This window comes from Rhopilema esculentum, chromosome 9 (assembly GCF_057945365.1).
Source record: "Rhopilema esculentum isolate cy_ngs chromosome 9, ASM5794536v1, whole genome shotgun sequence".
NCBI classification, from domain to species: Eukaryota; Metazoa; Cnidaria; class Scyphozoa; order Rhizostomeae; family Rhizostomatidae; genus Rhopilema; species Rhopilema esculentum.
The window spans coordinates 9,130,048-9,151,083 of record NC_142823.1 but is presented as its reverse complement, the minus strand read 5'-3'; the positions used below and the strand labels follow the sequence as shown (position 1 = coordinate 9,151,083).

At 38.3% G+C, this 21,036-nt stretch overlaps 2 protein-coding genes across 2 annotated transcripts; one reads left to right on the top strand and one right to left on the bottom strand.

The window, feature by feature from the left end:
- Window positions 1-1,119: 1,119 nt before the first annotated feature.
- LOC135687009 (uncharacterized) lies at window positions 1,120-18,984 on the top strand. Its single transcript, XM_089109937.1, has 2 exons — window positions 1,120-12,208; window positions 12,244-18,984. Exon 1 carries the CDS (start codon window positions 2,775-2,777, stop codon window positions 6,156-6,158), a length of 3,384 nt encoding a protein of 1,127 aa, XP_088966063.1. The 5' UTR covers window positions 1,120-2,774; the 3' UTR covers window positions 6,159-12,208; window positions 12,244-18,984.
- Window positions 12,412-18,814, bottom strand: LOC135689112 (uncharacterized). The gene is made up of 2 exons (XM_065206235.2): window positions 18,673-18,814; window positions 12,412-14,783 (listed from the first exon to the last, which is right to left on the bottom strand). The coding sequence occupies exon 2, from the start codon at window positions 14,779-14,781 to the stop codon at window positions 12,634-12,636; it is 2,148 nt and encodes a 715-aa protein (XP_065062307.2). The 5' UTR covers window positions 14,782-14,783; window positions 18,673-18,814; the 3' UTR covers window positions 12,412-12,633.
- Window positions 18,985-21,036: the final 2,052 nt, after the last annotated feature.

Below are 21,036 nucleotides of genomic sequence, written 5' to 3'. Positions count from 1 at the left end.
GTCATGTATGGACATGTCATGTTCCTGCTTACATCTTTGGAAAACTCAGCTGAATCAACGGAACTTGGTACACTTTCCATCTTCAAATGGAGTTGATCGAGCTGCAGGGTACCAGTGAATTGAAACAAAAATACAAGGAAACTCAGATAATCCCGTTTTATATGGAGTATCTCCATGGTGGATGATGGTTCATATCAAGGTCTGGTGCAGCATGCCAAGAAGATGTGTTGCCTGTTTGGAAGTACTTCTCTCCTTTGCGAAAGCCTTTTCTCAAAGATGAAGCATGCGAAGGGTCGACTGCGATCTCGCATGACTGATCAGCACCTTGAAGGCAACTTGCGGCTGCCAACATCAACAATTCTGCCAAATATTGAGAAGTTGGCCAAGGACGTGCAGCACCAAGTTGCCCATTAGGTTCTTGTAATACACTGAACAGTGAAAATGTACTTTACATCTATGTTTGTATTTACGTACAGCTTCCACGTTACAGTACATTTTCCGATAAATACATTTTTATTGATTAGATTAGTAGTTAGGTAGAATTGGTATATATTAAAATTATACTGTATTTTGAGTTGCGGCCCTCGTATGCATTTCAAAAATCAAATTTGGCCCCCTGTTTTATAAAGGTTGCCGATCCACTTGTCACAACAAGCCACTGTCTATACGAGCCACTTGTCATAACGAGCCACTTGTCATAACGAGCCACTTGTCATAACGAGCCACTTATCATAGCGATCCACTTGTCACAACAAGCCACTGTCTATACGAGCCACTTGGTATAACGAGCCACTTGTCATAACGAGCGACTTGTCATAACGAGCCACTTATCATAGCGATCCACTTGTCACAACAAGCCACTGTCTATACGAGCCACTTGTCAATACGAGTTACTTGTCATAACGAGCCACTTGTCATAACGAGCCACTTATCATAGCGATCCACTTGTCACAACAAGCCACTGTCTATACGAGCCACTTGTCATAACGAGCCACTTGTCATAACGAGCCACTTGTTATAACGAGCCACTTATCATAGCGATCCACTTGTCACAACAAGCCACTGTCTATACGAGCCACTTGTCATAACGAGCCACTTGTCATAACGAGCCACTTGTCATAACGAGCCACTTATCATAGCGATCCACTTGTCACAACAAGCCACTGTCTATACGAGCCACTTGTCATAATAAGCCACTTATCATAGCGATCCACTTGTCACAACAAGCCACTGTCTATACGAGCCACTTGTTATAACGATCCACTTGTCATAACGAGCCACTTGTCATAACGAGCCACTTATCATAGCGATCCACTTGTCACAACAAGCCACTGTCTATACGAGCCACTTGTTATAACGATCCACTTGTCATAACGAGCCACTTGTCATAACGAGCCACTTATCATAGCGATCCACCTGTCACAACAAGCCACTGTCTATACGAGCCACTTGTCATAACCAGCCACTTGTTATAACGAGCCACTTGTCATAACGAGCCACTTATCATAACGAGCCCCAAGCTAGAAAAATTAACGTCATTACCTATCTGATTCGGAAATTAGCTTGATGATGCTGGATTTCCTGACTATATTCAAGATTGTTAATTCATATTTATTTTAACTACATCAGAATTTTTATATCCTTACCTAGAAACGTAAATGATCTACCTTTTAAAGGTGAAGTGGCAAAAGTCAACGTTTTGCCAAAATCTAATTATGTGAAGTTAGCAGAAAGGCGAAACAACAATTAAATTGACAGCATGCATTTAAATGGACAGCATACAATAACACTAACCTATCTGCTCTTGGAAAATCATCTCGACCGTAGTTTATGAAAGAATGATGGTTCCAGTCATGTACAATTCTTGGTTTGGATACTTGTGAAAACTTAATCTCGTGAAATGTTGTTAAGACTTTCGCCTATCTTTCGCTGGTTCTACGGATAGTTGTCGGTGTCCAAGAGAAAAGCCAAGAAAAAGAATCCCCCTAGCGCTCAGCAATCTCTATTCATCACATAATTCTCGTTTCTCTAGGCTTGAATACGAATACTACTGGTAATTTTACATGTTCTTATATGTTCCAACAAGGAATTACCGAAATATTCGACACCGACAACTATCCGTAGAACCAGCGAAAGATAGGCGAAAGTCTTAACAAATGGTCCACGTCGAGCGAAACGGATATTGTCTATGGTGAAATTTTTTGAAAAAGGAAGAAATCTCAAGGAAAAGAAAAATCAGAGGTGGCTACAGAGGGTACGTCTCTCAAATAATAGCAAAAATCGGTGATGAAAATGATGAAACAACGTTGGAAGGCCTCGTAACGCAATTGGAAGAAAAAAGGGCCACATTGAGAAAGTTAGACGAGGAAATCTTGGAACTGATTTCGGAAAATGATGACGAAGATGGAAGTCGATGTATGGCAGAAATAGATGACGCAGGGCAGTTTCTACAGAAGATTGACACTAGCCTCATGAAGCTGAAAAACAATTTAAAGGTTTCACGACAACCTCAAGCACCACCATCTCATGTCAACCTTCAGCGACAGGATTCGGTTCTTTCTAATGACAGTTTGGATTCCAGCGTTTCCTCCACGAAGTTCAACAAGGTTCGTGCAAAACTGCCCAAATTAGAGTTGAAGAAGTTCTCTGGACGCTCAATTGACTGGCCCGAATTCTGGGATGGTTTCCGAAGTGCAGTCCATGAAAATGAAAGGTCGGTCTGAAAACTGTCCGAGCTTTCAGAGGTCGATAACTTCGTCTATTTGCGACATTACATGGAGGAGTCAGCAAAAAAGGTAATTTCCGGATTTTCCTTGACTGAAAGAAATTATTGTATTGTTTTGGATCTCTTAAAGGAACGATTTGCCCAACCTACGTTGATTAAGCGTGCTCATATCAACGAGTTGCTGAATGCATCGCCAGTGTTTAACGAGAAGAATATTGGGAGGCTACGAGACTTATGTGACGGTTTGGAAACACACTATCGTGCCTTGCAAGCCATGGGGGTAGATGAAGACTCGTATTCTACGATTGTTGTGCCTGTGATTATGGACAAAATCCCTGATGCTGTTAAGTTGAATATGATACGTAACATCAGCGGTCATCGTGAATGGGTGATGGGAGACATGCCACGTGCACTCAGGACAGAACTGGACATCCGAGAACAGCACACGTCATTCTTCAAACAGGTTGGAAATCCATCTGCTGCGAAGGAGCGGTTTGACGTAAAACCAAGAATTCCAGGAAGAGCAACAAAAGCAAGCGCATATTTTGCACAGCAAGATGGCGGAGAGCAGAAATCAAAACAAGGGACGTGCGTGTTTTGCAATGGCAGTCACGAAGAGAAGGGATGCAGCGAAGTCAAGACAATCGAAGATAGGAAGAAAATTCTTTATAAACAAGGATACTGTCTTCTTTGCTTGAAACGAGGACATAAAGCCTACGATTGCCGCACCAAGGTTTTATGTAATGTATGTAGACGTAGACACCACGTTTCGATTTGCGATAATTATGTGTCTTCACATGAAGCCATCTCCATACAGCCCAATGCCCCTGGTAGTTTTAGTAGTACTGCTAATACCACCTCTTGTTTAGGTAGCATTGAATATGGGGGGAGAGCAGTACTGCATACGGCACTTGCATTTGTAAGGGAAGCAGGTAGGAAGGTTAAGGCACGCGTGTTTTTTGATTCTGGTAGCCATAAGAACTTTGTTACGCGTCAGGTTAAGGAGCAACTAGGCTTGCAACCCATACGCCAGGAGAAGCTAGGTATTAAAACCTTTGGGTCCCTGAATGTGGATGAGAGATCGAGAGAAGTGGTAAGATTAAGACTTGAGTCCACAGAGGGAAAGAAAGCAGGAGTTATTGAGGCATATGTGGTTGAAAATATTTCAGAGGTACAAAATGAGCATGTTGAGGTAATTAAACAAGATTTTAAACACCTTAAAAAGATATGGTTCTCAGATGTTTGTAGATCACAAGAAGTGCTTGCAGTTGACATTCTTATCGGAATAGATTTTCTGCACAGCTTGCAAGATGGTAAGACTATAAGAGGGGAGCCAGGCCAACCAGTTGCCATAAAGACAAAGCTTGGTTGGCTAATTTCTGGTCCGCTGAAAGGTAAGAAACTTAATTCAGTTGAAACCTCTAATGTCAACTTGATAATTCAACCGCAGAAATCTATTACTTTCAATTGTGCTGAACCTCTAGATAAAGATGTACACAAAATGTGGGATTTGGAGACAATAGGCATAAATAAAGTTGCTGAAATTTATGAAGACTTTCTTGATAATGTTGAGTTCACTGGCAAGCGTTACTCTGTAAAGCTTCCATGGAAGATGGGGCATAAACCCATCCCCACAAATGATTCAGTTAGTCTTTCCAGGTTGAAGTCACAAATACGCCGATTGAAAGCAACACCTGAAATCTTAGAAGGCTATGACAATATTATCAAGGAGCAGTTATATAATGGAATTATTGAAGAGGTTTCAGAATTAGAATATTCCACAAAGACATCCTATTTGCCACATCAAGCCGTAATCCGCCAAGATGCAGAAACGACAAAACTCCGAGTGGTGTATGATGCCTCAGCAAAAGAGGGCAGGTCAGGTACATCTTTGAATGATTGCCTTCATGTTGGACCCCCACTCACTCCGCTACTGTTTGACATTTTATTGAGATTTAGGGAGAATAGGATTGGAATTATAGCTGACATTGAAAAGGCATTCTTGAATATTGAAGTTGATACACAAGACAGAGATTGTCTCAGATTCTTGTGGGATGAAGACTTTAATGCAAAAGATTTATCTGTGATTGTGTATAGGTTCAGAAGATTGATATTTGGAGCTAATTGTTCCCCATTTTTGCTAAATGCAGTGCTAAGATACCATATTGCAAAATATGAAGTAGTTGATCCTCAAATTGCTACTAAACTTGCCACAAGCTTTTATGTTGATGACCTAGTGTCTGGAAGTTCAGATACGCAAGGCGGTAGAAAACTTTTTCTTTCAGCTAAAGAAGATATGAAGGCTGCTGGATTGAACCTCAGAAAATGGAAAACCTCAGATCCTATCCTAGCAAAAGAATTTGAAGAGGAGAAAATCATAACTGCGAGCCAAAATGTTTCTCCCACTGAAGAAACATATGCTAAGGAAACACTTGGCTCTGAGGAAGGACACGATAGTACAAAGGTTCTAGGTATATCTTGGAATATAGGAAGTGATGACTTCATTTTTGATTTCAGGAATTTCATAAATATTTATGAGGATGTAAAAGTAACTAAAAGAACCATTCTTTGTATAATTGCAAAACTATTTGACCCACTAGGACTTGTAAGCCCAGTCATTGTAGGTCTTAAGATTCCTTTCCAGGAACTCTGCAACTTGAAACTTGGATGGAACGATGAGGTACCTAAGGATCAGAAGGAAGTCTTTGATAGAATTGTGTCTGATCTAAAAGAAACTGGAAATATCTCTTTGCCCAGGTGCTTATATGGTAAGGAAACAGGTACTGTCAAATCTTGCTATCTCCATGGATTTGCAGATGCTAGTAAAAATGCATACTGTGCAGTGATCTATCTCGTCTATGAAACTGATGATGGTATTTTTTCTAGGCTTATTTGTGCAAAAACAAGGGTAGCCCCATTGAAACAACTCAGTATTCCTAGACTTGCGCTTATGTCTGGACGTATATTGTCAACACTAATGGACACTGTTTATAAAGCATTGAGCCCTCAGGTGAAAATTGATGGATGCAGATATTGGTTAGATTCAAAAACTGCTCTTTACTGGATCAACAATCAAGGGCTCTGGAAACAATTTGTCCAGCACCGTGTTAATGAGATATTACAGATCTCAGATAAAAGGAACTGGGGTCATTGTGCAGGTATCTGCAACCCTGCAGATTTAGGCTCCAGAGGTGTAACACCCGGTGCATTGAATACCAGTAGGTTGTGGTGGCAAGGCCCCCATTGGTTAGTTTTGGGGAAAAAACATTGGCCTAAACAATTATTGCTTTCTGATTCACAGGAAATAGAAGAAGAAAAGAAGAGGGAAACAAATGCTTTAGCAGTAGCACAAGACTCAGAGAGGCATTTTGGAAATATCATAGATGCTAAAAGATTCAGCACTTTGGCCAAATTGTACAAGGTTTCTGCATAAGTTCTGCGCTTTCTTCGAAACATAAGGCTGTCAAAGGAAGAAAGGCAAACAGATGGTTTAACTGCAACTAAAATATGCGAAGCAGAAGCACATTGGATCAGAGATACACAAGAACAAATGAAAAAATCAGGTAACTTTAAATTACTTGCTGTGCAACCAGGCAAAATTTCCAATTTTATTACCAAGAGATAACACATTTACTGATCTTGTAATACAAGATTGCCACCACAGAGTTGGACACATAGGTCTGAAGGCAACCCTAGCAGAACTGCGTTCTAGGTTTTGGGTTCCAAGGGGTAGACAATATGTAAAAATAATTTTGAGCAAGTGTATTGTGTGTATTCACAAACAAGGAAGGCCATATAATAGACCTATAGAAGGACCCTTGCCAGACTTTAGAGTGAAGGATGTGCCACCATTCACAAATGTTGGTATTGACTTTGCCGGTCCACCCTTTTACAAGGATACCTGTTGTACCTCAAGAGCATTACATCTTGATTTAGTTATAGATTTATCTGGTCCAGCTTTTCTAAAGAGTCTGCGAAGGTTTACTGCACGTAGAGGTACACTCATTAATAGTGATAATGCTAAAACTTTCAAATTTGCTGCTTAGTTCCTGAGCACTCTTGCTAAGAATCCTTCAGTATTTTCCTTCCTACAGGACAAAAGGATAACATGGCGATTTAATCTTGAGCGAAGCCTTTGGTGGGGTGGATATTTTGAGCGTCTTGTAGGATCTGTAAAGTCTTGTCTAAGAAAGGTTCTAGGGAATGCAAGACTAGGGAATGCAAGACATTGTTTTGATAAAAGAAGACAATTTGAAGCGCAACCAATGGAAAATGGGACAAATTGAAAATCTAATTCATGGGAAGGATGGAGTTATCAGAGGAGCAAAAGTAAGGACTTGCTCCAAGGGTAAGAAAGATTATTTAAATAGACCTTTACAGAAACTTTTTCCTCTCGAGTTGAAGAAGGAAGGGAATGAGAATGGCGAGGAAAGTAAGAATACCACAGGAGAAAGGGATGCAAGGAATGAGAGCCTCATCAGGGTTAGGCCGCAACGCGCAGCTGCTAAGGATGCTAGTTGGAAAACCCGCATTATGCTCGACTCATAGCTGGTCAAGGAGGGGAGAGTGTGGATTTTCCCAGCCCTCTTATCCATTTAGTAACCCTTGCTTTGCAGCATGGTTCCGTGTTAGTCATGTTTACGTAGATTCCACATTACGTGGTTGTATGCTTGCACTATCAAATGCTTAAATAGGAATGAATCATTGCTGTTTTACGCAGTATGTATTGTTTAGTTAACGTTTATACGCAAACTCCTCCTCATGAAATTGAGGGCAGTTAATAATTATCCAACCCGTGATTGTTATAAGTATTCACAGGACAAATTTACGTAAATTGTAAGAACGCTTGTTATTGGTTGATATTTCGGTAATTCCTTGTTGGAACATATTAAACATGTGAAATTACCAGTAGTATTCGTATTCAGGCCTAGAGAAACGAGAATTATGTGATGAACAGAGATTGCTGAGCGCTAGAGGGATTCTTTTTCTTGGCTTTTCTCTTGGACACCGACAACTATCCGTAGAACCAGCGAAAGATAGGCGAAAGTCTTAACAAATGTATAACGACTGTCAATAGAGAAAGTCCTGATATTATGTACTTCTATCTAGCGAGTCATATGTGCTTTTACTTTCTTTTAAGTTGGAAATCATACACTAGTAGCTAGATTAAAGCTGATTAAAACCAAATTAATAAATTAACAAATACCGAATACGATAACAGTAATAAATTCAAATTCAAATTTATTTTCATTAAGCAACATTTTTACAGCGTGTTTATTAAAAATATCTTTACTTATTGTCTTAAAAATAGAGAAGAATTAAAGAATTCAAAATAGCATGTCCGTGAGTGTGGCCTAGGACACCGAGATAAGCCTGAAAGGTAATCGAGCCCAGTGCCCTATTACATACGCTTGTGATATACATTAATATTATACAATCTGAATTTAAAAAAATTATAAGGAAGAGTAACAGAACAAAATTACAAGAAAAAATAGAAAAATTGCATGAAAGTGGAAAAGAAGGGGGGACACGGCAGCTTATAATTTAGGTTGAATTTTATGAGGTGAGATGAAATAGAGATTTTCAGATTTCATTAAAAAGGAGTGGAACATAGTGGTCGGTTGTATTGTATACTAATATTGTATTGTATTGGTATAATATAGGTATAATATTGGTAAAATAATGAATTACTAATAAAATACAGAAATGTGCAGTAGGTTCCCTGTCATTTTATAAAGCTCACTTGTCCTAAAAAGGTTTCCAATGCGCCATGAGCACAAAATCGGTGACATAGTTTTGATGCTTGCTGTGAAGGTGCTTATAATTGAGCTCGAGGTAATTTCTGTGGGAATTGAGTTCCATTCTTCTTGACATCTATAACATTCAGTGTCTAATCCGTATGCTGTAGTGTTTGGTTTACTTCTATGACTCAGTAGTATGTCAAGCTGAAGTGGCAAAGATGTTTTAGGCTATAGAAAGCCTGCAGAGTGCATAACACGATGTCAGAGTCTGGGGAAGACAGAGCATAATAACCGCTTTCATTGCAACTGAAAAATTTCGGACTCAAAGCCTTCGGACATAAAACTTTCTGGCTGTTTTTTATAATTATGGACAAAACAACTTTCGGACAAACAAGATAATCAGGCAGAAATGAAACCTGTGAAGGTTGCCAAAAATGTAAAAGAAAAGATGAACCGATAATGGTTTAGTTCATGATAAATGTATTATCTAATCTAGATCTTCAAAAGGGTTTTCTTGTTCCATCTTAGTGAGCAATACATCATCGATCCTTGCAATTTGAAGACCTTTTTTATCATTTCAGGGTTGTTTAGCAATCAATTCCGTTATTGATTAGGGCCTCCATACTCCTAGCATATCACTCTCCAAACTTTGATTTCAGGAACCTCTTGACCGTTAGATCCAGCGGCCAGAAATGAATGGTTAACTTTCGGACAACAAAGTGTTTTTGACAATTGGTCTGTCAAATATGTTCGTCCGCTTATTTGTGATTGTGGACTAAAGTTGAATAAGATAAATCTGTCTTTGGTGTGTCTGATGTTACCTGCAATCGCATCTGAAGAAGTAAAGCCAAACCCATAGAAGACCAGAGCTGTGACAGAAAGCCAGCGAGAGCTTAGAACATCTATAAGAGTGTTTAATCAAGTACATATGCAGTTCAACTTGTTTAAAAACATCTCTCCGCAGAAACACTGTAGTATTGGAAACATGTGGCCTTCGCTGGCAGAGACACTTGGTATTGTAATTGGATTTGAAACGTTTCATCAGTTCTTCTCTGGCCAACAATTTGAGGTGGAGAATGATCACAAACCACTCGAGGCCATTTCTGAAAGCTCCTCCGCGAATTCAACGATTTAAGCTGATACTTTCATTTATAAACCGAGAAACGAAATTGTTGTAGCTAATGCACTCAGCTGAAACTACCGAGAAATTGCTGGCAAAGCCACGTAGACAAAAGATCAAGCCATCTTATATTGTCCGCGATGAAATCACACTAGTGGAAAGTTTCGGTCTAAATCAGTTAAGTTTTAAACGAACCAAAAAGCATAGGAAAGTTGTTGTTGTTGTACTCGTTTTTCATCGACCATTCTCTTCTATCTTCCCATATGCAATATCATAAATACAAAGCAAACTAATCCGAAGCGATAAGTAACTACACAAATAAATGATTGAATACTCAAATGTACTGGCACACATACAAACTGTAGAGTAAGCAGAGGATCTAATTTTGTAGAAGTTTTGCATGAAAGACGGATCTAGGTTGTTCAGTTTCTTGAAACTTTCATTACAAAGACTCTCACACAAGAAACATGCATCGTACCCTTTTCTGATTTGCAACTAAGTCACTGTAACAGGTGAATCGATCATTGTATAGAAATCTAAGGGCACATTCTTGGATCTTTTCATTTTTTTGCAAAAATTTAGCTGATGAAAAGTACCATGCAAGAGGTCAATAATCAAAATTTGCGTTCACAGAGCTTTCAAGATTCAACAAGAGTTTTCCTTTCGTTGACAAATTTTGCCAGCTTTTACTCGGCCGTAGCAGTTAGCATCAATGGATGTGAGCTTCTCATCGATCTTCAAGCTTTAAAAATGTGAATGCAAAGTACCTAAGTGCAAAAGAAATTGTATAATTGTAGCTATTTTGAGAGAAAGATGGGCTGCATTTTCTCTCAGTGAAATTAAGCGATTTTTCCGTAAGTAACACAAGCATCAATGCCGACAAGAAAAGATTTTAACATTGGCTTGTAAAGGTAAGTTCATATTTGTTAATTACGTGGATAAAACAACTGGCATAAAAAATGATTGCCCTATCATTAAAATCCTCCTATTATTTGTAAATGTCCTTAACTCCTTATCATAAATTGCTATGATAAAGCTGCTGAGAAGCCAGTAAACATAAAGCTGCAGCAGAAGTATTTGATTCATCAAAAAAGAGTGTTTCATCTTACAAATCGGACTCGCTCAAAAATCACCCATTTTAATTGTAAGAGACGACGAAAGGACATTTGGCCCTCCGAAAACTTTTAGTAATTTCCTTTGGTTAAGAGCAAAAATGACTCAATTCCTCGATACTTCTAGATAAAATTAATCTGCATCAAATAGCTTTGAAAAGGGCAAAGCAAAAAAAGAAGAATCGCTGCTAAATGACTTGAAAGAACATTACTTTTTATCATTAAATATACTTAATACTGATTATTCTTACATGCTGCTTTACTTTTTAATACAAACTTTAATGTTTGTGTTGTTGCGACATGTAGAAAAGTTAATCCAAATTCAGAGACTTTTGGGAATACAATTTAAAGAATTATAAAGAAACTAGAAATATAAAATCATGGCTATTTCAAAATATCAATTTAAGTCATACAATAAATTTACAGGTCGATTCATACAGTCATACGAAAGAAACATTCCTTAGTTAAAGTTGCAATTTTAACTATTCGAGGAAACGACCCCCTCCCTAAATTTGTCATTTTTTTCTTCCTAAATGTCATTGCTTCTGTTTTTCTTTTAATTTAGGGCAGCTTTTGACACTTAACAATAATATTCAATTTACAAAGAGAATTTAAGCTTGGACCCAACCTTGAAAATTGTTATTGCGACTACTGCCATTTTTTGTTTTTAGTCCACAAGAACCGTATTGAATGTACAAGGCTTATTTTGTATTTTTGCTTTAAAAGGGCCTAAAAAGAGAGGAGCTTAAAAGAGGGAGAGGCTAAATCAGGCACCGCACACCAGTCTAAAAGTGGGTCAGCTGAAAAGTGTCCAGTTTCAATTTTGTCCTTTGGCATGGATGTTCCATAGTAGGAAACTAAATTCTAAAATCAACAAACTGCACGAGCGAGCCCTTAGGATAACGTATAGAGATCAGAAATCTAGCTTTGAAGGTCTCCTAAGATATGATAACAGGGTATCTGTTCATCAGAAGAACTTACAGATAGAAATAATAGAAATGTTCAAAACAAACCATAGCTTAAATCCTCCTTTTATGAAAGAAATATTTTGCCCACAAACCAACCACTATAACCTTAGAAATGACCGTGATTTTAACCTACCAAGAGTGAGATCAATCATGTATGGCTCAGAAACTGTTCGATATAGGGGTCCACAGTTATGGTGTACACTCCTAGACCCAGTCTCAATTAGACACTCGACAAACTTGATTGAATTTAAGACCAAAATTAAAGCTTGGAAGTATAAAGAGTGCCAGTGCCAATGTAGGCTCTGCCGACGTTTTGTAAAACATTTAGGTTTTATATGAAATTTTTAACCATTCTGTTTTTTGTAATTTGAAGTAGTTGGCTTTTATTAGCTATACTTGTAAATATTTTATCTCGTACATGTATAGCTATTTTAGTTATTAATAATTATAAAATGACAGGGTGTGACAAAAAAATTTGGAACGCCGGAAAACGCCACTTTTAGAAAATACTTGCTTCTTTCCACTTATTTATGTTTAAACAGGCAGATTCAGAGAAGATATCAATTACTATAGAAAGCGATTTAACAAGATAAAAAGACACAAAAAGTGTACAAAAAGGATTGCAAGTCGGAGAGTAGTACTGAAATATCTTAGCCTTTTAGAGAGCAGTACTGAAGTCTGAAGTATCTTAACCCTTCTGAGAGCAATATTGTAGTTTCTTAACAATCAGACTGTTACAAATAAACATGTGTATATTCTGAATATATAAAAAATCATTACCTTGTCAAGAATATCAAACTGGTATTGGCTAAAAGTTATTTTGAAAATGCAGCAATCAGGTCAGGAAAACACTTATCTGAAATACACGTATATTAAACTGTAAAATCAAATAAGATTTCTGGATGGCCAACGAAAATTGATACTCTACTCTTGGCATTCCGTGAAAAGTATCTTAGTGGTAGAAAGATTAAAGTCCCCATTTTGCCATTTTGTCCCTTTCGTTGTACTTAATAGTCAACTCCTCCTCTTTCTGTATATCTTTGATTGCCATTATTGTAAACGCATCGCCAATTGGAAAATGAGCGCAATTGAAGTCATCATCGTGGTTGAATAAACTGATTCTTAATGTCAACGCAGTTCCTCTATCCATTTCTTCCTCCAGCACACCCCATGGAAAACAATTATTGAAAATTACGTCATTGAAAAGTTCAGGCGTAAGCAAGCTTTTATCAACTCCAGCTTCTTCAGGAGTTTGTGGCAAGAAAGGCGGTACATCATAGCTTAGCTTGCGATTAGCCATCCAATCGAGGTCAGAAATCAAAGGCAAATCATCGGCCTTGGAGCCATCTCTCTTTCTATCCAACAGCAAAATTTTTTTAGCAAGTAACCCATTGTATTTGACCAGTCGAATGAGCTTATTTTCAAGATTTCTTTGACTTGAAGAAGCAGCGATAGCTCTACTTGTATCAATGGACACGTCAAAAGAGCTTTCATTTTTCTGTGACACGATTGGATGGTCAACAACAAGCAACTCTCCTTTCAAGATGCCTCTCTTAGCTCTTAATCCTCTTCCTTTTCCAGAGATGTAGCAGTGCTCCATTGTGTCAGGACATAGATAATCCGACGGCACTTTGACATTGCTGTTAGCTTCAGCAGCCTCTAAAGTTTTGGGAAAACTTTTGTTAAGGGCGTTGGCTACAACTCTATAAGAATTGTTTCTTCCATCATACAGATTCAACAAGGAGAGATCCCCCATTGCAGCCAACCTTGCTAACTCTAGTTCCCCCAGCGACGAAAACGCCTTGGTCATTGCAAACCTTGCTTGTTTGCGATGCTCTTCGTCTGTAGCAAGTTGAAAACATGCACTCGCAGCTGATATTGCAGTTTGATACATCTCAGTTTTCAAACTCACGAGAGCGGCTCCAATCAGCAGCTTGCAAACATTATTACAATCGCCCATCGCAGAAGTATAAATAGCTTTTGCTCTAGAAAAATCACCTTCCTTATATGCATTGTTGCCGTCTTCTCTGGAATATGGGCCAGCTACTTTCTCTTCCAAAGAGTGTTTGTTATATTTCAACAAGACCCGTTTCCAAAGACCATGCATCTTTGGGGCATTGTCCAATGTAAAACCAAGTTCATATGCTGCCTTCTTGTATCTTAAGCGACCCTTCTCGTTGTCCCGCTCCATAAAAAGGACTACAGCGGCATCCAAAAAAGCCAGCTCGTACTGCTTTAGCTTTAGCTCAGCCTGGCATCTGTTGTTCAAAAGCAAAAGGATATCTGGGAATTCCGCTAGGCCAGCGATATAGATATCAAACGCTGCTAAAAAATCTCCATTTTCGGTAAACAACTTGCCTTTTTCTCTAATTTGTTCGAAGTCAGCTTGCTGAAGAACGCAAACCTCTTCGGGACAATCGACTCTAATTCCTTGCTGGCTGTCTGCAAATATTTTCAAATATGGTTCAGCTATCTTAATTTTTGCATGAACGGGAAATTTCATTTTTGCAAGTTCAAATTTATTTCTGCAACTTGGCACCATGTTATAAAGCCCCAGCTGAATGATATCTCCTTGAGCATCCTCTAAAATAGTTGTGATGCCCTCCACGACAAATAGAGGTGTGATGATAGTACCCTCGATAAATTTCCCTTTTGATTTTTCAAAGAGTTTCAAGTCTTTTATAAAAACTCTTTGCAATGTAGAGAAGTCTGTGCAGTTTATGCCTGCAGTATTATAGTCTGCAAAATGGGTGCCCAGGGAAAACCCCTTTCGCTGCTGTTGAAATGTCAATATTTTTGAATGTTCAGCGAGTACAGTTTCACGAGGCATCGTCTTTCCCCACCTGCTGAAAGCTTCTGCAATCTTGTCCAAGTTTATCATAAAATGAGAAATTTCTAATAACTTTGCTGCTTCGATGAGTTCAGGGTATTTGATATTTGATGAGACCCGTTTATCATCATGGAAAAGTAGAGGATTCATACAGTTTAGAAATACCATCTTCATGGCCTCAAGTAACCTCTTTCTAGGTTCGTTATCCATATTTTCATATTGGATTACAACCTCAGGACAGCAATGGGTGTATAAGACGCTTTCCAATGCATGGTACCTGGCCATCACTGAAAAACATAATTATTTCATATTTAAAAAACAAGAGCAGGTAAGTCAAGTGTTTCAAAATACAGAGCTGTCTTAGAATGGGGCTACTGTTGGGGTATGCCTGAATGTTCTTTTCCTGCAGGAAATAAGATCAGTCAGAGGCAAAATAGTCTAATAAAATTACTCTAAAACTGCCACGTAAGTCAAATATGAAGACATACTTTTTAGCAGTTAACAGTTTGCTCCTGATTGGACCCCTCGAATCGCAATCCCTGATGGCTCCTTAATAACATTCATCAAACTGCAACCCATAATGGTGCTCTTACAAAAGAATTCACATTGGCAAAAAAATGAAATATCGAGGTGTAATCGCCAGGAAGTTGCAGCCCGGGTGACCCTGCCAGCCCTGGCAACCGTGCCAGCACGTCCCATATGCATAGGGTCAGAACAGTAAAGCAGTGACGCATTTACCCATGGGCCCACTGGGCCCCGGCCTAGAGGCCCCCTAAAATTCTTAGATTTAGGGGGCCCCGAGCAAACAATCTTGTGTTTGAATTGAGCTAGGGGGCCTTGTAAAATAATGCATTCCATTTAGGGCGTGCTCACAAGAATTTTAAGCTCGCTCCGCTCGCAGGGGGCCTCATTTTTTGCATTTAGCCCAGGGCCTTTAAAACTTTTGGTAGCCCTGGCTGGAGCTTTCCCCAATGCAATGACTGCGCTTAGTTTTTTGCTCAGTTTGCCATTGCCACTGAGCAATGGCAATTTCACAGTAGCGCGTTGTTGCTTTATGTTTAATGGCAGCAGATTTTGATGTCCTGGGAGTTTTAAACTCCAATAAAATCATTGAAAAGTTTTCAGCAGTTAAGTAAAGACGAAAGACATTAGCGTCATGAACCAAGGGGCAAGGGTAGTTTTATTGGGAATGTACTGAAATGCGAAATGGATGCAAGTTTATTCGCGTCTAATAGTTTTTATCTATCAAACTATCTAGTGAATATTATAGACAGGGAAATAACCGTAACTAACTAACCGCAGGTGTTGTCAAGGTTCTCTAAACTGTTTCATGATGCCAGTATGCCAGAGAATTCAAATCTGCCCAGTACCATTTCAAATTTTATTTCCGGTCACGTGACAAGGCAAAATTTCATTTCACGGTCAAAAAAAATTAAAAGTCATCTTTTTTAAATCTGAGGCAACCATTGAAAAAAGCATCAAAAGACATGAAAAAATATTTGATATGATGTTTATACTTTTAGAGATATGGACCATTAAACTTTTGATGATGACGTCACAAAATATCTAGCTTTGCCCAGTTCCTAATGCGTTAGCTAAATTTTTTTGTTAAAAATTGATATACATTTGTCAAAGCTCAAATTCACAAAAGAATCATCTGTTTGTTGTATCATCAAAAGAATAAAGCCAGGCCCAGACACTATCTTGGTCAGACACGGATGTATTTGACCAGACAAAAATGGAGGGGAGTACCACTTTGGGAAAAGGAAATTTTGATTACCAGTTTCGAGTTCTTTATCAACTGGGGATATTGAATTGTGATAGTAAATGGGGATTTGCGCTGTTTTGGAGTAAAATGGGGGTTAAATCAGGAGAAGTTCCTGCTTTTCTTTTGCGAAGGAGAAACATGGCTGGAATGACGTTTTTAACAATAAACCTGGTCTAAGCAGCGGAATATGGTAGAAATACGTTTAAAGTAGTAAAATGAGCTATAATTTGTCACGTGACGTCTAATTACCCCCATATCTTTATATGGATATCTTATTAAAAATTGGCAAAGCCAACTGACTTCCTCATCGGACATTCAACTTAGCATGCAATTGACTATCAAATCTATAGGAAGGGACTGTCGTGTTACTGGAAATATAAAATGGGACTTTTTGTTGCTTCGTCAACCTACATTGGTAGTATTAATTGGTCTTAAAGAATATTACTATCCTCATACAGATGAGATAAACAAGGAATCTTTCTGTGGAAATCAATTACGAAGATTTAGCAATAAATTATGATTTTAATAGGACTTAATGTACTTAATTGTCTTTCTTGAATCGAAAGGGAAAGAACTTGTCTTTTAAAGTCAGCAACTGAGTTAGCTTGCGTTTTTTCTTTAGCATGCAGTGGATGGACCAGTACTGGACAGTCAGAAAAATTAAAAAACTCCAGTACTCGAAGCAAAAAAAATATTAAATCTTGATAAAACTGAGAACAACAAAATTTTTTAAAATCCAAGAACATGATTGCCCTGTTGGCCTAGAATTTAAGACACAAGGGATAAAAATATACTTCCAACGTCTAAATACAGCATCGAAACGGAAGCGAATCTCTTGACGTTATAAAAAAGGTCACGAGCATTTCATAACATCATTCATGATATCATAATTGAGAAACTCTTAAGAAACAACGAGTATTGAAATTTCCAGAACATTGAGAAAGTGGAGTACTCAAAATCGACCTTTGTTTCTTATAAAAAAATGAGTGTAGTTATCTTCCAGTTGTGTGAAAGATATAGGTATGTATGAAACAGCCCAGCTCACCCTTGCAACAGGCCATGATTTTAGCTTAAGTGGAGGCATATAACAATCTTAATTTATAACCACCTGACCATTAATCCTGTACGATCTCTTGAGGTCCCCTTGAGGTCAGCGTGGGTCCTTTTGAAAAATTCCCCATCACTAAAAATCCCTTAAAAAGTGCCCTGTATTCGAAATATTCCCCTCAAAAATAAACATAATCATTCTAAACCAGGAATCAAATTCTTCGAAATTTATTGAGGTACAATATTAAAGTAAGAAATTTTCAATTATAGGAAAAAATATCTGCAGTGGTAAATTCAAGATATTGACAAGATAAGGAGCGAGTAGTTGTGATAAAACTTCGTGTAACTGGTCTCTCGACTCGACTCGAAAAAGTTGCGTGAATTTGTCGCAAAAATTTACAATTTTTCATTACATTTGGCATATTTTGTTGTAATTGTGAGGATTTTATGAAAAACTCCTGGTTTTGAGCATCAATTCGTTGATATGGAGTGGTGTTGTTTACGTCTAGAGGGCCTAAAGGATTGAATCTAATTCTGAGGAAAATCGAGTGAGTTCTGCCAGATAAAAAGAGCTTTCGTTGTCAAATAAAATCATTTCGGATAATTTACTTATTGTACTTTTTACGCAGAAAAGATTTTGAGAATTGCTTCTTGTTTTTGGAAGATATCGTTGATTGTTTCGTGCCCGGCAAAATACCCTTTTTCGACCATAGGGACCCCATATGTAGACAGGAAACAACGCGAAAGTTTCCCCCGCAATTCTCAGTTTTTTGTGTGTAAAAAGGTGCTAAAAGAATCATTTAGACAAGATGGCTTAGAAATGATAAAATCAAACATCAGAAATACATTTCAGACAGTTTTAGTCTTTCGTGGTTCGGATTGAATCTCATTCTGTATGTCATTCTCATTCTCTGTCTGAATAGCATGCGGTAAAAAGTTTCCGTTGCAAACCGAATCCAACGCAACGCCATAATTCGTTTATCGAATTTGTCCCAATACTTTTTGAACGTGAGTGTAATAACAGATTCGTTGTCAGGAGATCTGATTACATCGTATTCTGAAATAAAAATTTTGGGCTGGAGTGGCCTTTTAACATTTGAAATTGAAACAGGAAAGAACTGAACTTTGGCGATGTTGTACGAAAGTACATCTGTATGTCCAGTTCGTTATAATAAATGAGTGGTCAACCTCTCTTAGGCCAGTTCGTGGCGCAGTACCTGTGTTAAAGTTTTTTCATCGCGAAGATTACTATGAGAAATATCGTTATTAAACACTAACATCCCGCAAACGGCAAACCCACCCGTGAAAACAAGAGGGAAGTGAAAGTGCAGACAAATAATTATACCTAAACAATTTCTTACCTCTTGAGAAAATCTTTATATGCCTTCGCTTGTCTAGAACGTAAATGTTTAATTGCTCTTCTCTGCAAATCTTTTGGCAGTTACTGCGTTTACGAATCTATATAAATGGTCCTTTAAAACACTTCTAGGAAAACATTTTGGCTCGTCAGCCGGTTGCCAGGAGACCTGCCTTTGTTGAATAGCCCGGGAAGTGAACTTGCTGTCAATCACTTCGCTACCCGTCTTGCCTCGACACTGTCTGGTCGTGGCTTGAACTTTGAATAGGTCACTGCATTTCCCCTCTAAACACTTCTAGGAAAACATTTTGGCTCGTTAGCCGGTTGCCAGGAGACCTGCCTTTGTTGAATAGCCCGGGAAGTGAACTTGCTGTCAATCACTTCGCTACCCGTCTTGCCTCGACACTGTCTGGTCGTGGCTTGAACTTTGAATCGGTCACTGCATTTCCCCTCTAAACACTTCTAGGAAAACATTTTGGCTCGTCAGCCGGTTGCCAGGAGACCTGCCTCTGCTACCTGCCTCGACACAGTCCGCTCGTGGGTAATGTTAATAAAGACCCCACTCAACATCAGGGTAGCTTTGTTTCAAAAGTTTAGCAATGTTTTTCTTATGCGAAGGTTTCAATGTTCTAGAAAAGGAAGAAAGAGCAACCAAGAAGGGTTGTTGTTTGCTATCTAGCTTGGAAGAAGTCTCGGTAGGCAAGATTAAGGAAAGCAGTAATCCTTAAAGATGACTTTGATTTTACAAAATTCGGTGTTCCGTGAGAAAATTTTGATTTGTGGACCAAATGTGAAATGCACGATAAATAAGTACATTTACAAGATTGGCTTTGTACATACATACCAAGCGACAGACTTGCAAAATCAGTTTAAAGACCGGTGAAAACAAAGTAGTAGAAAACTCACTATTATTTTTGGATACCAAGACATCTAAAAATGGCAATGAATAGTTATTTTCAACCACTACAGTAAGATTAACCTCAAGTTAGCAAATTCCAGATTGCCCGCAGTCGAAAATGCTGACAAGAAAAAACTTGTAACAAACCCCTGTCCTTTTTGAACGATCTCCACAGTACTCTCTCATGTTTGAATTGAATCATTTATTATCTTTTGTCAATTCTTTAAAACGTGTGGCATTTAAGCAAAATTGCAAATTAGAACAACTTAAAAATGAATACACACCACAGGTATCAATCCCGATGAGGTTAAATCTAACTACCGTAAATCCTCGAATTGCCCCTCCCCCTTGTAAAAAAAGCCCCCATCCTAGAACTACAAATTGTCAATAAGCTTCCCCCTCGAATTAGCCCCCATTGCTACCGTACATCTTCGAATTGGCCCCCCCTCGGAAAAGCCCTCCCCTCGAATAAGCCCCCACTCTAAAACTACAAATTGTCAATAAACCCCCCCCCCTCGAATAAGCCCCCACTGCTACTGTAAATCCTCGAATTGGCCCCTTAAATTGGATGATTTTTGCCATCTTAGGTTGTCTTTGGCGTTTTATTGAGTTATCTTAAAAATACATACTTTTAGTAAAAATTAATTAAATGCTCATAAAGAAATTCCTGCTTAAATAAACGAGGTCTTTTAATAATGTCTTCTTAATGTCTACAATAATTTTATAAGCTCCCCCCTCGTACAAGCCCCCCCCCTTCGGAAAAGCCCCCATTCAAAAATAAATAATTCGAGAATTTACGGTATTCTAATTACTCATTAGACAAGTTTCAGAAAAAGCATTTTATCTACGGGGCTTAAGTTTAGTATATATCCAAAAATAGGATTTAATTTTGATTTCGTTAAAACCAAATTTAAGAACACCGACACCGTTAAATATAAGATATTATAATCACCCGACTTGATAAAGGTAAGAGTATCTTCATTCTTACAACTGTGCATACGTTTTCGAATATTTCACCCTGAATACATTTTAACCAGGCCACGATCAAAAACGGATTAAAAACGGGTCGAAGAAAAATGCTGTTTCCATTGACTCACTTTAATAACGGATAACTTTTAACCCAGTCTTGTTTTACCCCGGGCTAGGGTAATCGCTCTGATTATATCAACACGGTTCTTTCCATGATGTTTTTCCAGCTATACTAATATTCTTGATATTTTTCAGAAAAGAGAAAAAAGCTAATCCACCTCCTAGAGATAAATATTTAAACAGAAACTCATTACTGATATCATCAATTTTTTCCTTCTGGTAGTTCTCCTGAAATCCTTTATGGATTACCTAAAGTTCTTAAAACCGACTGTCCTGCTAGACCTTCACTCTCTGCCATTGGAACTTGCAACTACAAGGTGGAAGTTGATTTTTGTCGCTGCGCTGATCATGCGCAGCGTATAGGCCTTTCTCCATGAGCTG